The sequence below is a fragment of the Anomaloglossus baeobatrachus genome, chromosome 2 (assembly GCF_048569485.1).
Source record: "Anomaloglossus baeobatrachus isolate aAnoBae1 chromosome 2, aAnoBae1.hap1, whole genome shotgun sequence".
Lineage (NCBI taxonomy): Eukaryota > Metazoa > Chordata > Amphibia > Anura > Aromobatidae > Anomaloglossus > Anomaloglossus baeobatrachus.
The window spans coordinates 436,634,447-436,652,010 of record NC_134354.1 but is presented as its reverse complement, the minus strand read 5'-3'; the positions used below and the strand labels follow the sequence as shown (position 1 = coordinate 436,652,010).

Below are 17,564 nucleotides of genomic sequence, written 5' to 3'. Positions count from 1 at the left end.
TATATATATATATATATATATAAACCATCTATATTGCTGTGCATTAGATAGACATTTTCCACTTTGCTGGTTTAAAAGATCTTCATGTCTGATCCCAACCTTCTCTCACCCACTTATGTAAACCAGACAAGGGTACACTGGTTAGTGATGGTTTCTTTAAAAAGGTCAAAATCTGTGTGCTTCTTATTGATGACGGAGCTTAAGTGCTGATATTCAGATTACTGGAACCACTTATTAGCTGCGGCAGGGGGCTGCAAGTACAAAACAGCTGGGCACAAATAGTTCTGAAAGAGGCAGTACCTCTCAGCCCACGCTGCTCTGTTCGTTCAGAGCAAGAATGTATGATCTACATGGAGCACGTCAGTGTGCACGGAGATCAAGCTAGTGCCACTGTCTCCATCTGTTTAGAAAGAAAGTAAGTAATGGCTGGTTTAGAGTTGTCTATTAATTCATTAAAACAGCTGCTTATACAAGCTTTTTGGAATGGATTTTTACAACAGTAAGATTACAAGCGTGGGATATTAACCCCCTCGTGTATAAGGATGCAGCTGATGCCGGCTATATTACATAGTTGACGTCTGTTTATAACTGCCGCGGCTGTTATCTATTTAGATGCTGTTGTCAAACTCCGACAGTGGCATTTAACCCTAGAACGCGCAAGCAATTCAATATACCATAGAAAACAAATGACCTAGCAGGCCTGCGGAGCCCCAGGTATGCGTTCTAGGGTTACACGACAAAACAGCCAGTCCCACGTGACACGATCGAAGTGTGCCAATGGTACACCATGACCGTCAGTGCCTGCAGAAGGCCCCAGTCACTGCCATCTTGGTCACGAACTATATGCTGAGCTTTAAAGAGTGAGATTTTCTCTATATATGGCAATAAAGTGGTATTGCAGTGCATGTCCCCTCTGAATTGTAAAGCACTAAGGAACATGTTGGTGTTATATAAATAAAAGAAGGGAATTTTGTTTACTTACCGTAAATTCCTTTTCTTCTAGCTCCAATTGGGAGACCCAGACAATTGGGTGTATAGCTACTGCCTCCGGAGGCCGCACAAAGTACTACACTTAAAAGTGTAAGGCCCCTCCCCTTCTGGCTATACACCCCCCCGTGGGAGCACGGGTCCCTCAGTTTTAGTGCAAAAGCAAGAAGGAGGAAAGCCAATAACTGTTTCAAAAACAAATTCAATCCGATAAACAATATCGGAGAACGTAACTTATCAACATGAACAACATGTGCACCCGAAAAACAAATACCCTCAGAAAAAACAGGGCGGGTGCTGGGTCTCCCAATTGGAGCTAGAAGAAAAGGAATTTACGGTAAGTAAACAAAATTCCCTTCTTCTTTTTCGCTCCTAATTGGGAGACCCAGACAATTGGGACGTCCAAAAGCAGTCCCTGGGTGGGTAAAAGAATACCTCGCGATCGGGCTGTCAGGCAGCCCTTTCTTACAGGTGGGCCACCGCCGCCTGCAGGACTTGTCTACCTAGGCTGGCATCCGCCGAAGCGTAGGTATGCACCTGATAATGCTTGGTGAAAGTGTGCAGACTCGACCAGGTAGCCGCCTGGCACACCTGCTGAGCCGTAGCCTGATGCCGTAATGCCCAGGACGCACCCACGGCTCTGGTAGAATGGGCCTTCAGTCCAGAAGGAGTCGGAAGCCCAGCAGAACGGTAGGCGTGAAGAATTGGTTCCTTGATCCACCGCGCAAGAGTGGATTTGGAAGCTTGCGACCCTTTATGCTGACCAGCGACCAGGATAAAGAGTGCATCCGAACGGCGCAGAGGCGCCGTGCGGGAAATGTAGATCCTGAGTGCTCTCACCAGATCCAACAGATGCAAACCCTTTTCAAATTGGTGAACTGGATGCGGACACAAAGATGGTAAAGTGATATCCTGATTGAGATGAAAGGAAGATACCACCTTGGGAAGAAACTCTGGAATTGGACGCAGTACTACCTTGTCTTGGTGAAACACCAGGAAGGGAGATTTGCAAGATAACGCCGCCAGCTCTGACACTCTCCGAAGAGACGTGACCGCCACCAGAAAAGCCACTTTCTGTGAAAGCCGAGAAAAGGAAATCTCCTTCATAGGCTCGAAAGGTGGCTTCTGGAGAGCAATTAGAACCTTGTTCAGATCCCAGGGTTCCAATGGCCGCTTGTAAGGGGGAACGATATGACAAACCCCTTGCAGGAACGTGCGTACCTTAGGAAGTCGCGCCAGGCGCTTCTGAAAGAATACGGATAGCGCAGAGACTTGTCCTTTAAGGGAGCTAAGCGACAAACCTTTTTCCAACCCAGACTGCAGGAAGGAAAGAAAAATAGGCAATGCAAATGGCCAGGGAGAAACTCCCTGAGCAGAGCACCAAGATAAGAATATCTTCCACGTTCTGTGGTAGATCTTGGCGGAGGATGGTTTCCTAGCCTGTCTCATGGTGGCAACAACATCATGAGATAAACCTGAGGTCCCTAGGATCCAGGACTCAATGGCCACACAGTCAGGTTCAGGGCCGCAGAATTCAGATGGAAAAACGGCCCTTGAGACAGCAAGTCTGGACGGCCTGGTAGCGCCCACGGTTGTCCTACCGTGAGATGCCACAGATCCGGGTACCACGACCTCCTTGGCCAGTCTGGAGCTACGAGAATGGCGCAACGGCAGTCGGACCTGATTTTGCGGAGCACTCTGGGCAACAATGCCAGAGGTGGGAACACATAAGGTAGTCGGAACTGCGACCAATCCTGAACTAAGGCGTCTGCCGCCAGAGCTCGGTGATCGTGAGACCGTGCCATGAAAACCGGGACCTTGTTGTTGTGCCGTGACGCCATCTTGATGTACGCCACCGCTGTGGAATTGTCCGACTGAATCCGGATCTGCTTGCCCTCCAGCCACTGTTGGAAGGCTCGCAGAGCAAGATAGACTGCTCTGATTTCCAGAACATTGATCTGAAGGGTGGACTCTCTCTGAGTCCACGTACCCTGAGCCCTGTGGTGAAGAAACACTGCTCCCCACCCTGATAGGCTCGCATCTGTCGTGACCACCGCCCAGGATGGGGGTAGGAACGACTTTCCTTTTGACAATGAGGTGGGAAGAAGCCACCATCGGAGAGAGTCCTTGGTTGCCTGAGAGAGGGAGACATCCCTGTCGAGGGACGTCGACTTCCCGTCCCATTGGCGGAGAATGTCCCATTGTAGAGGGCACAGATGAAACTGCGCGAAAGGGACTGCTTCCATTGCTGCCACCATCTTCCCTAGGAAATGTATGAGGCGCCTCAAGGAGTGGGACTGGTTCTGCAGGAGAGATTGCACCCCTGTCTGCAGAGAGCACTGCTTGTCCAGTGGAAGCTTCACTATCGCTGAGAGAGTATGAAACTCCATGCCAAGATATGTTAGTGATTGGGTCGGGGTTAGATTTGACTTTGAAAAGTTGATAATCCACCCGAAACTCTGGAGAGTCTTCAGTGCCACGTTCAGACTGTGTTGGCATGCCTCTTGAGAGGGTGCCTTTATAAGTAGATCGTCCAAATACGGGATCACGGAGTGACCCTGCGAGTGCAGGACAGCTACTACTGCTGCCATGACCCTGGTGAAGACCCGAGGGGCTGTTGCCAGCCCGAAAGGTAACGCTACGAACTGCAGGTGTTCGCTTTCTATAACGAAGCGTAGAAAACGCTGATGCTCTGGCGCAATCGGCACGTGAAGATAAGCATCTTTGATGTCTATTGATGCTAAGAAATCTCCTTGAGACATTGAGGCTATGACGGAGCGTAGAGATTCCATCCGGAACCTCCTGGTTTTTACGTGTTTGTTGAGCAACTTTAGATCCAGGACGGGCCGAAAGGACCCGTCCTTCTTTGGCACCACAAACAGATTGGAGTAAAAACCGTGACCTTGTTCCTGAAGAGGAACGGAAGTCACCACTCCTTCCGCCTTTAGAGCGGCCACCGCCTGCAGCAGAGCATCGGCTCGGTCGGGCGGTGGGGAAGTTCTGAAGAAACGAGTTGGAGGACGAGAGCTGAACTCTATCCTGTACCCGTGAGACAGAATGTCCGTCACCCAACGGTCTTTGACCTGTGACAGCCAAATGCCGCCAAAGCGGGAGAGCCTGCCACCGACCGAGGATGCGGAGAGAGGAGGCTGAAAGTCATGAGGAAGCAGTCTTGGTAACGGTTCTTCCTGCTGTCTTTTTTGGGCGTGACTGAGTCCGCCAAGAATCTGAGCCTCTCTGATCCTTTTGAGTCCTTTTGGACGAGGAGAATTGGGACCTGCCTGAGCCTCGAAAGGACCGAAAACCAGACTGACCCCTCCTTTGTTGGGGCTTGTTTTGTCTGTGTTGAGGTAAGGATGAGTCCTTACCCTTGGAGTGTTTAATGATTTCATCCAAACGCTCCCCAAACAATCGGTCACGAGAAAAAGGCAAACTGGTTAAGCACTTCTTGGAAGCAGAATCTGCTTTCCATTCTCTCAACCACAGGGCTCTGTGCAAAACCACGGAGTTGGCTGACGCCACCGCCGTACGGCTCGTAGAGTCCAGGACAGCATTAATCGCGTAAGACGCGAATGCAGACATTTGAGAGGTCAATGGTGCCACCTGCGGGGCAGATGTACGTGTGACCGAGTCAACTTGTATAAGCCCAGCTGAAATAGCTTGGAGTGCCCATACGGCTGCGAAAGCTGGCGCCAACGACGCTCCAATAGCTTCATAGATGGATTTCAGCCAGAGCTCCATCTGCCTGTCAGTGGCATCTTTAAGTGCCGCTCCATCTTCTACTGCAACTAAGGATCTAGCTGCAAGCCTGGAGATTGGAGGGTCCACCTTGGGACACTGGGTCCAACCCTTGACCACGTCAGGGGGAAAAGGATAGCGTGTATCTTTAAGCCGTTTAGAAAACCGCTTCTCAGGATAAGCGTGGTGTTTCTGGATTGCATCTCTAAAGTCAGAGTGGTCCAGAAAGGTGCTTAATTTACGCTTGGGATATCTGAAATGGAATTTCTCCTGCTGTGAAGCTGCCTCCTCCTCAGTAGGAGCTGGCGGAGAAATATCTAACATCCTATTGATGGACGCTATAAGATCATTCACTATGGCGTCACCATCCGGTGTATCCAGATTGAGAGCGGACCCAGGATCAGAATCTTGATCAGTTACATCCGCCTCATCACCCATAGATTCGTCCCGCTGGGATCCTGACCAGTGAGACGAAGTTGAGGGCCCCTCATAACGAGCCCGCTTAGGTTGTCTGGGACTGTCGTCCGAGTCAGAATCGTCACCCTGGGGTGCATGTGACACCCCCGGAGCTTGGAAGTGTTCCAGCTGAGGGGGACCAGGGAGCAATGATGCCACAGTGTCCATGGTCTGAGTTACTGGTCTAGACTGCAATGTTTCAAGAATCTTTCACATGGTCATAGACAATCTGTCAGCAAAAGCTGCAAACTCCGTTCCTGTCACCTGGACAGCATTCACAGGTGGTACACCCTGGGTCACGTCCAGCCGAGGCCCCGGCTGTGCAAGTTGCACAGGAGCCGAGCACTGCACACAATGGGGGTCAGTGGAACCTGCCGGTAGAGCAGCCCCACATGCGGTACAGGCAGCATATAATGTCTGTGCCTTGGCACCCTTGCGTTTTGCGGACGACATGCTGTTGCCTCCTTGTAATCTAGGAGGGGGTATAGCCGAGAATCACCAGCGACCGTACAGTACAAAGTATTTGCAAACACAAAATACTCAGTATACAAACGGCACAAGTGGGGGTGAGCCCTTGAGGCTGCTTACCGCCCGCTGAACAGCGGGTATGAGGCCGTAGAATCCCGTGTCTGGGTCTCCCCGTCTCCCCTCTGCAGCTCAGCGTGCAGGCAGGAATGGCTGCCGGCGCTGTGAAGAGGGGCGGACCGTGGGCGTGCCACAAACAAAGAGCGGGAAACTGCGTCCTGCTGTGCCTGGTGTGAGGGCTGGAGTATGTAAAAACGACTCCAGCCCTCAGCTCTGATGCTCTGTACAGCGTCCCGCCCTCCTCCTGACTGGCAGGTGCGGAGGCGGGAACGAACGAACTAGGCCGCAAAAAGCCGGGGACTGTAGTAATAAGCGCGGCCGTGATATATGCACGGCCAGCGCGGAAGTCCCCGGCGCACCACAAGTCCCAGCCGCGTCGCAGTCCCAGCGGCCGGCGCGACCGTTCTCCCTGAGTCTACCCACTCAGCTAAGCTGAAGTGAGGAAATGGCACAAGCGCAGCAGCGCTGTTGTCCCCGGCGCACTAACACACCCAGCAATGCTGCGGTGTGCGCGCGTATGCACGGGGACACAGAGTACCTTGACGGAGCAGGGCCATGTCCCTGACGATACTCCGCTCCATATCCAGCGGCTTCTCCAGGGGCTGCGGATGGAGCACGGTCTCAGTGCCTGGAGACCGGTAAAATCCCACTTCGCCCAGAGCCCTAATGGGGATGGGGAAGGAATCAGCATGTGGGCTCCAGCCTCCGTACCCGCAATGGGTACCTCAACCTTAACAAGCACCACCGACAGAAAGTGGGGTGAGAAGGGAGCATGCTGGGGACCCTAGTATGGGTCCTCTTTTCTTCCATCCGACATAGTCAGCAGCTGCTGCTGACTAAACAGTGGAGCTATGCGTGCGTGTCTGACCTCCTTCGCACAAAGCAAAAAACTGAGGGACCCGTGCTCCCACGGGGGGGTGTATAGCCAGAAGGGGAGGGGCCTTACACTTTTAAGTGTAGTACTTTGTGCGGCCTCCGGAGGCAGTAGCTATACACCCAATTGTCTGGGTCTCCCAATTAGGAGCGAAAAAGAAAAAATATTATGAATAATTAATTATTATTATTATTATTATTAAAGTGATCTGATCCAAAAGTGATCCAAAAACATACTGATAGGAAATTTAGATTGTGAGCCCCAATGGGGACCGTGTTGCCATTGTATGTAAAGCGCTATGGAATTAATAGCGCTATATAAAATGAATAAATATTATAATATTATTATTATTATTGCAAATTGAAGTTAAGGGGAATACAAGAAAAAAATCATATAGTTGTTAAAATTATAAAAACATTAAGATATATAAAAATTCCAATCCCTTCCCCCAGTAAAAAAAAAAAAATAGAAATTAAAAAGTTAAACATATGTAGCATCATCGCAGCATTGTGCTGCAAAGGAGCGCATCCAAACTTTCTTAGATCTTTACTAGGCTGATATTGTGGACTGCATACCACCCCTGTGATAGTGGGTAACTTTGCCGAATGTGATCACACAATCTTATTTATAATAGACAGAAAATATCTGTTTTTTACTTGACAGCCATTTTGAACCTATTACACTTGCCAAATGGCAACTGCAATATTGCTGGGCTAATTTGCTTCAGGAAATGTGCAGTCATTCACCCATAAACATTTTTTAATATTCTATTGAAAGGGAACCTGTCACCAGATTTGGCCCCTATAAGCTGCGACCACCACCAGTGAGTCCGTATATACAGCATTCCAGAATACTGTACGTAAGAGCCCTGGGTGATCTGTAGAATGTAAAAAACACTTTATAATACTCACCTAGGGAGCGGTACAGTCCGATGTGTATCGCTCCTCCCCGGTCTTGGCGCTCCTCTCTGCTGTGATCTCAGTCCTCCTTCTACCCAGCCCAGTGTGGATGATGCATCTATGTTATCCACACAGGTCGACACTGCGGTCCTGCACAGGCGTATTTTGATCTCCCCTGCCCTGAGCAGGGCAGATCAAAGTGCGCCTGCGCAGAACCTCAATGCCGACTAATGTGTATGACATAGGACGCATCATGCACACGGGCCTCAGAAGAAGGAAGACGGCGATCACAGCAGAGAGGAGGTGCCGGACCGGAGAGCAGCGACACACATCAGACCGGACCGTCCCCTAAGTGAGTATTTTAAATTGTTTTTTTTTTACATTCTACAGATCGGCCAGGGCTCTTATATACAGTATTCTGGAATGCTGTATATAAGAGCTCTATAGTGTAAAGAGAAAGAGAAAGGAACACCTGAAACGTAGATGAGACCAATTCAGACTTCAGGGAACATGGCGAGCAAATTGTAATAGACTATAATTATGATTTAATAGACCAAAAAAACTTTAAAAATCCTCAGGAAAACACAAGGAGGGTAAAAAAAAAAAGTATAACAAAGTCCTAAAATTAGTGGCTTGCATACTATGTTTAACAGCACAGGACCCAGGCTCTTGCTTTGGAACGTCAGTTATATCAGATTGAACACTTTAAATGCTAGAGATTATATGCATGACTGTGCTTATTTAGAAGACATACCTGTGTAGCAAGGCTCAGAACTTGTTGTACCAGCTCTTGGGTCTCAGATGGCTTCTTCAAAAACAGTTTTACAATGGCAGTCAGAAGAGTCAGCTGCACCTAAGGGAAACACGGAGAAAGAAAAAGCTACTTAAAAAATGCTCCTGACATTATAACAAATTCTCAGCCACCATCTGAATCTTTTCATATTTCCCTCCGCCATCCAGCTAAGAAAAGAGTGCAAAACTAAAACAAGATTCCAATATTCTATATACAAACAAGACCAGATAAATATAAAATACCTCTTCTGTACTTCTCAATAAAGAGATTAAAGGGAATCTTACCAGGTTTTTGCTGCATCATCTGGGAGCAGCATAATGTAGGAAAATAGACACCGATTCCAATGATGTATCACTGAGATTACTGGGTGAAGCAGTTGTGATACAATCAGAGTTCTTCAATGTAGTAAAGCTCAGAGAGCTAACACCATCCACACCGTAGCTCACTGTGTACATTGTCTATTGACAGTGAGCTGCTTATCACAGGAGGCGGTTGTGGTTGGTTTAGCAGCATTATGAGCTGTAGTCATGGCTGTGATAAGTTTTATTGTGATAAAACAATCATTCATTGTATGCAAACCGCAGCACACAGCCTTATAAGTGACAATACTAAAATTTGTTTCTCAGCCCCCATCTCCTACTGTCTTCAGATTACATAGCAAAAACCTGCTGACAGATTGCCTTTCACTGGCTTTTGTATCTATAATATAAGGATGGGACTGTTTTGCTCCTCTCATCTCTTCCCTTAATGTGAATTAGTTCAGCCATTTCTGGAACAGGTATTTCTTTTGCACTGGTGGCCATCAATTAATTTGTATTAATATTAAATAACAACAACACTCCATTAACACCTTCACCCCCGGGCGATTTTCCATTTTTTTTTTTGTTTTTTGTTTTTTTTCCTCCCCTCTTTTTCAGAGAGCCGTAACTTTTTTATTTTTCCCTCAATCTTGCCATATAAGGGCTTGTTTTTTGCGGGAAAAGTTGTATTTTTAAATTGAACCATAAGTTTTACCATGTAGTGTACTGGAAAACAGCAAAAAAATTTCAAGTGCGGAAAAAATGCAAAAAAAAAATGTGATCGCACAAATGTTTTTGGGATATTTTATTCACAGTGTTCACTATATGATAGAAGTGATGTGTTGGTGTGATGGTTGAGGTCGGTACGAGTTTGTAGACACTAAACATGTATAGGTTTACTATTATCTAAGAGGTTAAAAAAAAATCACAACTTTGTCCAAAAAAAGTGATGTACTTTTAGCGCCATTTTCTGAAACCCGTAGCGTTCTCATTTTTCGGGATCTATGGCTCAGTGATGGCTTATTTTTTGAATCTTTAGCTGATATTTTTAATGGTACCATTTTTGCCCAGATACTACATTTTGATCGCCTGTTCTTGCATTTTGTGGAACATTTGCAGCGACCAAAAAAAAAACCTTAATTTTGGCATTTGGAATTTTTTTGCCGCTATGCCGTTAACCGATCAAATTAATTGATTTTATATTTTAATAGATTGGGCATTTCTGAACGCGAAGAAACCAAATATGTGTATATTTTTCATTTTTTTTAACCCTTTAATTTTCAATCCGTCAAATGGGGGGTGATTTGAACTTAAGTTTTTTTAACTTTATTTTTTTTTTTTATTTTACTAGGTCCCCTAGGGGACTATAACGATCAGCAATCTGATCGCTCTTCCATTTCTCCAGATCACAGTTACACAGCTGAGATCTGGAGAAAAGCTGCTTTACTCTCACACACTGCCCTCCGCCGGCAGTGAGAGAAAGGGACTCATGATAGCTACAGGAGTCATCACATGACCCTGTGCTACCATGGCAACAACCTGAAGTCGCGTGATAACGTCACGTGAGTTCTGATGGGGGTGGGTAAGATACGAGATGCAAGGGGTTAATAGGCGCGGGTGGAATGAGATTCCACTCGCACCTGGCAGGCACACATCTCAGCTGTTGAAATCAGCGGAGATGTGAGCGGATCGTCGCGGACTGCAGGCGGCAGGGATTAACCTCAGACGATCCATGACATACCCAGTACGTCATGTGCCGTGAAGAGGTTAAATTGGTTGTGTCTAACCTTGAAGGATTTCAAGATCCATAATTCATCATAGCATTACAGTGTATAGATGTAAAATGAAAGAATGAAACCGATTACTTATCCTTAGGATAGGTCAACAATATCAGATCATTCGTAGGTCTGACGCCCGGCAGCCCCACTGATCAGTTCTTCACACCAGCAGAGGCCGGATGTTAGCTGTTGCAGAGAAGACCAGCATTTCTCCATTACCTGCTTAGTGGCTGCTGCCGGGTATTGCAGATGTGTACATTTGACTAGAAGTTGATCTGTGGTACCAGCATCTGCTACTAAACAACATATGTGCAGTAGAGTAACTGCTGTATTCAGGGGAACAACCTTTCAAAAATGTTTATTGTGTCACAGACATTAATTAGTAACGCAAACAGAATGATGTGATAACCGAATCTTTGACAAGGACAATCCCGCAATGTCACCTATATCGGAGAGACAGCAGCAGTGTAGCAGTAATGGCCGCTCCACAGGCTCTTGGCAGACATTACTAGAGCCTGCAGCTCAGGCTGTGCCTGCTACATCACTGCTGCGCATTCTGCACTATGGGTGACAATGCTCTGGGAGAACAAAAACATCCTTGTTAAATAGTTCAGCATGCACAGTTTTTCACAAATTACTAAATATGGTTTAGGACAAAAAAAAAATCAGAACTTTATCCATCTATATATCTGGCGTGCCATTTACTAGTTTGGTTTTGTGCCCATAGACATGCTGCTACCTGTGTGCTTTCATCATGGAATCCTTCCAAAAAGCTCTCCAGCAGCTCATCAGCATTATCTATGCGCTCTGCATACTCTCCGACAATCCAAATCATGGCTGCCCGGGCATCAGGCTCATCTAGAGAATCCAAATTCTCACATAAAGTGGCAATGATGCTCTCATACCTGTCACAAAGGAAGACAAAGGATTACATCTTCGTAGACAGGCTACATGTATGGCAAACCAACCAAACATCTATAAGCTCACTATGATGACTAACATACTTGTTGGGGTACTTGCGGAAGATGTCTCGGATGACTACGATAGCTTCTTGTACCACATAGTTGACTTTGGTCTGAATGAGGTCCAGAAGGGTGCTCACACATCGCTCTGCAGATTGCTGTGGGGGAAGATATACAATGTTATTGGTACATTTACTATTTATTCAATTCTGAGGACATACACTAAAGAAAAAAGGAGAAATGTATTATGCACAGGGTAATAAAAATAACTTACTTCTACTTTGATGGCACATCTTCCAATGGCACGAACTGCTTTCCTAACAAAATCAACATCCACTTCAGTAGCATACTCTTTCAGCTCAGCTAATACCTGCAGAATGGAAAAATTAAAAACATGGCTTAATACAATATATAATACTACTAACTGGCATATAGCCACTCCACTAATGACTTACAAGGTCATCGAAATAGTTACAATTTACACACCTACCAAAACATTCATTGTATAATACACCTGGATGTACAGGTTTGTATAAAGATGACATAAGAAGCTACCGGTCAGACACGGGGGGAGGCGGCCTACTGGTCAGACACTGGGGGGAGGCGGGCTACTGGTCAGACACGGGGGGGGGCTACTGGTCAGACACGGGGGGGGGGGGAGGGCTACTGGTCAGACACGGGGGGGGGGAGGGCTACTGGTCAGACACGGGGGGGGGGGGGAGGGAAGGGCTACTGGTCAGATACGGGGGGGGGGGGGGGGGGGGAGGGCCACTGGTCAGACACGGGGGGAGGCGGGCTACTGGCCAGACAGGGGAAGTGGAGGGCTACTGGTCAGACACGCGGGGCGGGCTACTGGTCAGACACGCTCTACAATGCCAGTTACTGAACTGCTAGACAAAGCATACAAACCCTGGCTGTGGGCACCATTTACTATTGGCAGGACCAGCTTAGAAAAAAAAAAATGAAGGACTTTAGCGATCTGCAAGTTTACAAAAGGTTGTGGAGATGTGGTCTATCTGAGATCTGCAGCAATTATGGCACATGTTCATTGCAATAGACAATCATGTTTAGAGTAGAGTAAAGTCATATAAATAGGATTGCATGCACGGCTTTGATGTAATCTAGCAATTGGACTCAGCATTAGGCCCTTTTTTTTTCTAATTATTTTTGAATATGAGGAAATAAAATAGACCATTTTAATCAGTTGGCTGGATCTATTGTTTTTAACCATTAAAGTAGCAACTTAGCAACTGTTTTTCTTGCAAGGGAAAGACTAAATACATTTCCAAGCTGCTCATACCCATTAACCAGTGACAAAACAGATAGCATTATAGTGCTGTTTTTTCACAGACCCATACACCTGAATGGGCAAGTGTGATCAGCAGGGCGATGGCTCAGTGGTTAGCATTGTTGCCTTCCAGTGCTGGGTTTGAAATCCCACCAAAAACTACATCTGCAATAAATATGTTCTCTGTGGGTTTCCTCCGGTTTCCTCATACACCCCAAAGACATACGGATATAGAAATTAGATGACAGTGATGATGCTCCCTATAAAGCACTATGGAAATTAGTGGTGCTTTATAGACAACTGTACAAAATTGTTGCTAAAAAAACTAAACTGATATGTGATCAAACCCATAATAATAGGTACAATGTTCAGTCATCAAAAAACAAGTACATTAAATAACATGTACATTAAAGACTCTGAAGGAGATCTTACCTCCTAAAAGAATATGAGCATATGAACTCTTTAGCGCATATTACCACAGGTTTTATGGATAATATTTTGCTTACACTTTCTTACTTACAAAATAAAATGTTCAGACATGAATTTATTTTTTCCATTTACCGTATATACTCGAGTATAAACTAGAGTTTTCCAACTTATTTTTTTTAAGCTAAAAATGCCCCCCCCCCCCTCAGCTTATACTTAAATGAGGTTCCCACAAAAAATTATTCTCACCTGTCCTCCATTCCTGCGGTGTCCCCTTACCTGCTTGTTCCGGACCCCAGTCACATGGACCTCTGCATGATTGAGTCCGGTGCACAGGGTCGACACAGCACAGCAAAGCATTCAACTGCAGTAAATCACTGACGGCAGCAGCAACCCAGTGATCCGGGCGCGATCATGCAGTGGTCTATGTGCCTGCGGTCTGCAAGAAGCACCCCTCGATCGCGTCTGGTGCATGGTGCCACCGCTGCAGTCATCACTTTACTGCAGTGGAATGCTTTGCTGCTCCACAAAGCATTCAACTGCAGTAAAGCGCTGAAAGTTGACAGCAGCGTCGGCCCGGTGCATTGGAAGAGATCATCGAGGGGTCCACGTGCCTGCGGTCCGCAAGAAGCAGGTCACCGCGGGACACCGTGGGAATGGAAGACAGGTGAGAAAAAACGGATTTTTGTGTACTCTCCGTAAAATCGTTTTCTCTTAGCCATCATTGGGGGACACAGGACCATGGGTGTTATGCTGCTTATTCATAGGAGGACACTAAGTAGATGCAAAGATGTTCGCTCCTCCCCTGCAGTATACACCCCCTGGCCCAGCCAGGCTACTTCAGTTTTAGTACACAAGCAGTAGGAGAACAAGTAACAAAAACTGTGAGTGAATACTCATAACAAAAAGTACTGAGACAGAAAAAAAGCTAAGGCCCAACAGGGCAAAAGGGAGGGTGCTGTGTCTCCCAAATGATGGCTAAGAGAAAACGATTTTACGGTGAGTACACAAAAATCCGTTTTTCTGACGCCTCATTGGGGGACACAGGACCATGGGACGTCCTAAAGCAGTCCATGGGTGGGTAAACAATAAACAACGCAACCCAAGGACTAGGAACCAGTCCCAGATAGCCAGGAGCGCCTACTGAGATAGGTACTCCACTATCGTTTGCAGAATTTTCCTACCTAAGTTCGCCTCAGCCGAAGCCTGGGTATGGACTCAGTAATGCTTTGAAACAATATGTAGGCAAGACCAGGTCGCAGCCTTACACCTCTGTTCCACTGAAGCCTGATGCCTAATGGCCCAAGAGGCGCCAACTGCTCGCGTGGAATGAGTCCGCAGCCCACTAGGAATGGGCTTGAGTTGCAAGCGGTAGACCTCCTGGATCACAGAGCGAATCCAGCGAGCCAGCGTTGCTTATGAAGCTGCCTCTCCTTTCTTAGGCCTTTCAAGAATGACGAACAAGGAGTCTATGTTCCTAAAGGGGCTGTCCTAGGTACATAATATCTGAGAGCCCTCACAAGGTCTAGCAAATATAGAACCCTTTCCACCCTATGGACTGGGTCTGGACAAAAGGAAGGCAGAACAATGTCCTCGTTCATATGAAACGGGGAAGTAACCTTCGGAAAAAAATCCGGAAGGGGGCGTAGAACCACCTTGTCCTGATGAAAGATCAGAAAGGGTTCGCGGCAAGAGAGTGCTGCCAGTTCCGAAACTTGTCTGATGGACGTAATCGCCACTAAGAATGTTACCTTCCAGGAGAGAAGAGCAAGAGAAGATTCCTTAAGAGGTTCAAAAAGGGACCTCTGGATACCGTCCAAAACGAGATTGAGGTCCCATGGATCCAGCGACCGTTTATACAGGGAAACTAGATGGGAAACACCCTTGAGGACAGTCTTGACTTGCGGATTGCAAGCTAGGCGGTGTTAATAGAATATAGAGAGAGATGAAACCTGCCCCTTAAGGGAGCTGAGGGCCAACCCCTTTTGCAACCTGACTGCCAAAAAAAAAAAAAAATCAAGAATTCTGGGGATCGCCAGAGGCATAGGTTGGACATTAGAATCCCTGCACTGGGAAAGGAAAGTTTTTCACGTACGGTGGTAAAAACGGGATGAAGGCCGGCTTTCGGGCACTGTACATGGTGGAGATGACCTTTGTTAAAGTCCAGGTCTCAATGGCCAGGCCGTCAGCTTCAGGGCTCTGGAGTTCTGATGGGAAATGGGCCCTTGGGTCAGCAGGTCTGGGATGCTTACCAGGCGCCATGGGCAATTGTACTAATTCAGCATACCAGGCGCACCTGGGCTAGTCCGGTGCTATTAGTATCACCGGGACTCCTTCTGCCTTGATCTTCCTGATTACTCGCGGCAGCAGGGGCAGAGGCGAAAAACATGTAAGGCAGACCGAAACGACTTCAGGAGACTAGAGCATCCGCGCCAATGGACTGTGGATCACGTGACCTGGCTAAGAACGCGGGTACCTTTGCGTTCAACCTTGAGGCCATTAGATCCACGTCTGGTGTACTCCAGTGAGTGCAGATGTGTGGGAACACTTCTAGGTGGAGAAACCACTCTCCGGCAACCAGGCCTTGGCGACTTAGAAGGTCCGCCGCCCAGTTCTCTACTCCCGGTATGGGTAACGCTGAAAACACAGACCCCCGTCGATTTGGCCCAAGTGAGGATCCTGAGGACCTCGAGATAAGCTGTCTTGCTGCTGGTACCTCCCTGCCGATTGACCTACGCCACAGCTGTTGCATTGTCCAATTGGACCCGAATCAAACGACCTGCTAGCAGAAGGGGGGAATGACCTGAGCGCGAGAAGATCGCGCTGATTTTCAGGATGATTTCTGGGAAGGGAAGACTCCTGGGGTGTCCAACGTCCCAAAGCAGTGTGGAGCCAGTACGCTGCTCCCCAGACTAAGAGGCTGACGTCCGTGGTCAGGAGTATCCAGTCCACTTGGGGGAGAAAAACTCCTTCTCGATATGAAAGAGGACTGAAGCCACCAGCAAAGCGCATACCTGACTGAAGGTGTCAGGTGAAAAGTTCGTCCAAGGAAAAGGGGCTCGTCCCAGGCAGCTAGAAGCGCAAGCTGCAGTGGGCGGTGGTGTGGCTAAGCAAGCAGCACTGCCTCTATAGCCACCGCTATCCTACCTAGCACTTTCATACCGAATCGTATGGAGCGAGAGGAGTACGTAGAGGGCAGTGTACCGCTTGTTGCAGAGCAGTTGCCTTGTCTTGAGGGAAAAATATCAAGCCCCGAAGAGTGTCCAGGGAAATGGCCAAGGAGGCAACGGATTTTGACGGGACCGGGGATGATTTGACTGGAGTCAGAAGCCGCCCTAAGCAGAATAGGGTGCCCACAGAGATCTGCACGCTGGTTGAGCCCTTGATGAGGATGTCATCCAAGCAAGGCAGAACAGCCACTCTCCTGGCGTGAAGGGCACTCATGGCCGCCGTCATGACCTTAGTTAAGACCCTTGGTGCTGTGGCAGAGCCGAGGGTAGGGCCACAGAAGGAAAAAAAAAAAAAAAAAAAAAAAGGAGTCCTGAACCGCGAAGCGGAGGAACTTTTGGTGAGCTGGAGCGATGGGTATGTGCAGGTACGCTTCCCTGATAGCTAGGGAGGCAAGGAATTCTCCTTCGACCATAAAAGGTAATAATGGACCCTAGGAAGTCCATTCTGAATCTCCTTATGTGCACATGTTTGCTCAGGTGTTAGAGGTCCTGGATGGGGTGAACTGACCCGTCCTTTTTTGAGGACCACGAGAGGTTGGAATAGAAGGCCTTGAAACTCTCGCCGTCCGGAACAGGTACCATCACCCCCGCCGTTTGGAGGGAGTGGATTGCTGAGGAGAAGGCCTCGTGGTGTTTTGGAGCCTTTGGGAAGGGGGGGGTTTGAGAGAAAAGACTTACCAGGGGATTGGGTCCAGAATTCAATGTGGTAACCGGAAGACACAAGGTATCACACCCATTTGTGGTCTGAGGCGGCGGCCCAGATGGAGGAGGTCGAGACTCCTCGGTCTTTGTCTAGACTGCCAGGACGAGGTGGACTCGGGGAGGGCTGAGAAGGTCGGGCCCTGCGTGTCTAGTAAAAAACATCCTGGGCTAGAGTTGGGGGAGGGAGGTACTCTTTCTCCCGTGGCGTCAGACCAAAAAAAAAAAAAAGAGCCTGTCCAGATGATCGGCAAACCATCGGTCTGGAAAGGAGTACTGTGAGAGGCTTCTTAGAGACCGAGTCCGCTCTCCATTATCGGAACCAGAGGGCCTTACGGATGGCTATGGTATTTGAGGCGGCAATAACTGCGCAGGTAGCAGAGCCGAGGGAGGCCTGCATAAGGTACTCTGCCGCCGCAGCAATGTGAACTGTTACATCTGTGAGGGTCTGAGGGAAACTGGTAGTCCTGGTGCCTGTGCGACCCACATGGAGGGGAGAGGGGCCCGCGGCCTCGAGGCAGAGCGATCGAGCTGCTCCACTTGTCTGTCT

The 17,564-nt window shown here is 47.9% G+C and overlaps 1 protein-coding gene across 2 annotated transcripts in view; it reads right to left on the bottom strand.

The window, feature by feature from the left end:
* The window catches only part of AP2B1 (adaptor related protein complex 2 subunit beta 1), a 202,989-nt gene that overhangs the window by 96,678 nt on the left and 88,747 nt on the right, over window positions 1–17,564 (bottom strand). For both annotated transcript variants that reach the window (XM_075336254.1, XM_075336255.1), the window contains exons 9-12: window positions 11,646–11,741; window positions 11,414–11,529; window positions 11,149–11,314; window positions 8,294–8,392 (exon numbers count right to left, since the gene is read on the bottom strand). In XM_075336254.1, the coding sequence (XP_075192369.1) occupies window positions 8,294–8,392; window positions 11,149–11,314; window positions 11,414–11,529; window positions 11,646–11,741 (477 nt within the window). The remainder of the gene's footprint in view (window positions 1–8,293; window positions 8,393–11,148; window positions 11,315–11,413; window positions 11,530–11,645; window positions 11,742–17,564) is intronic.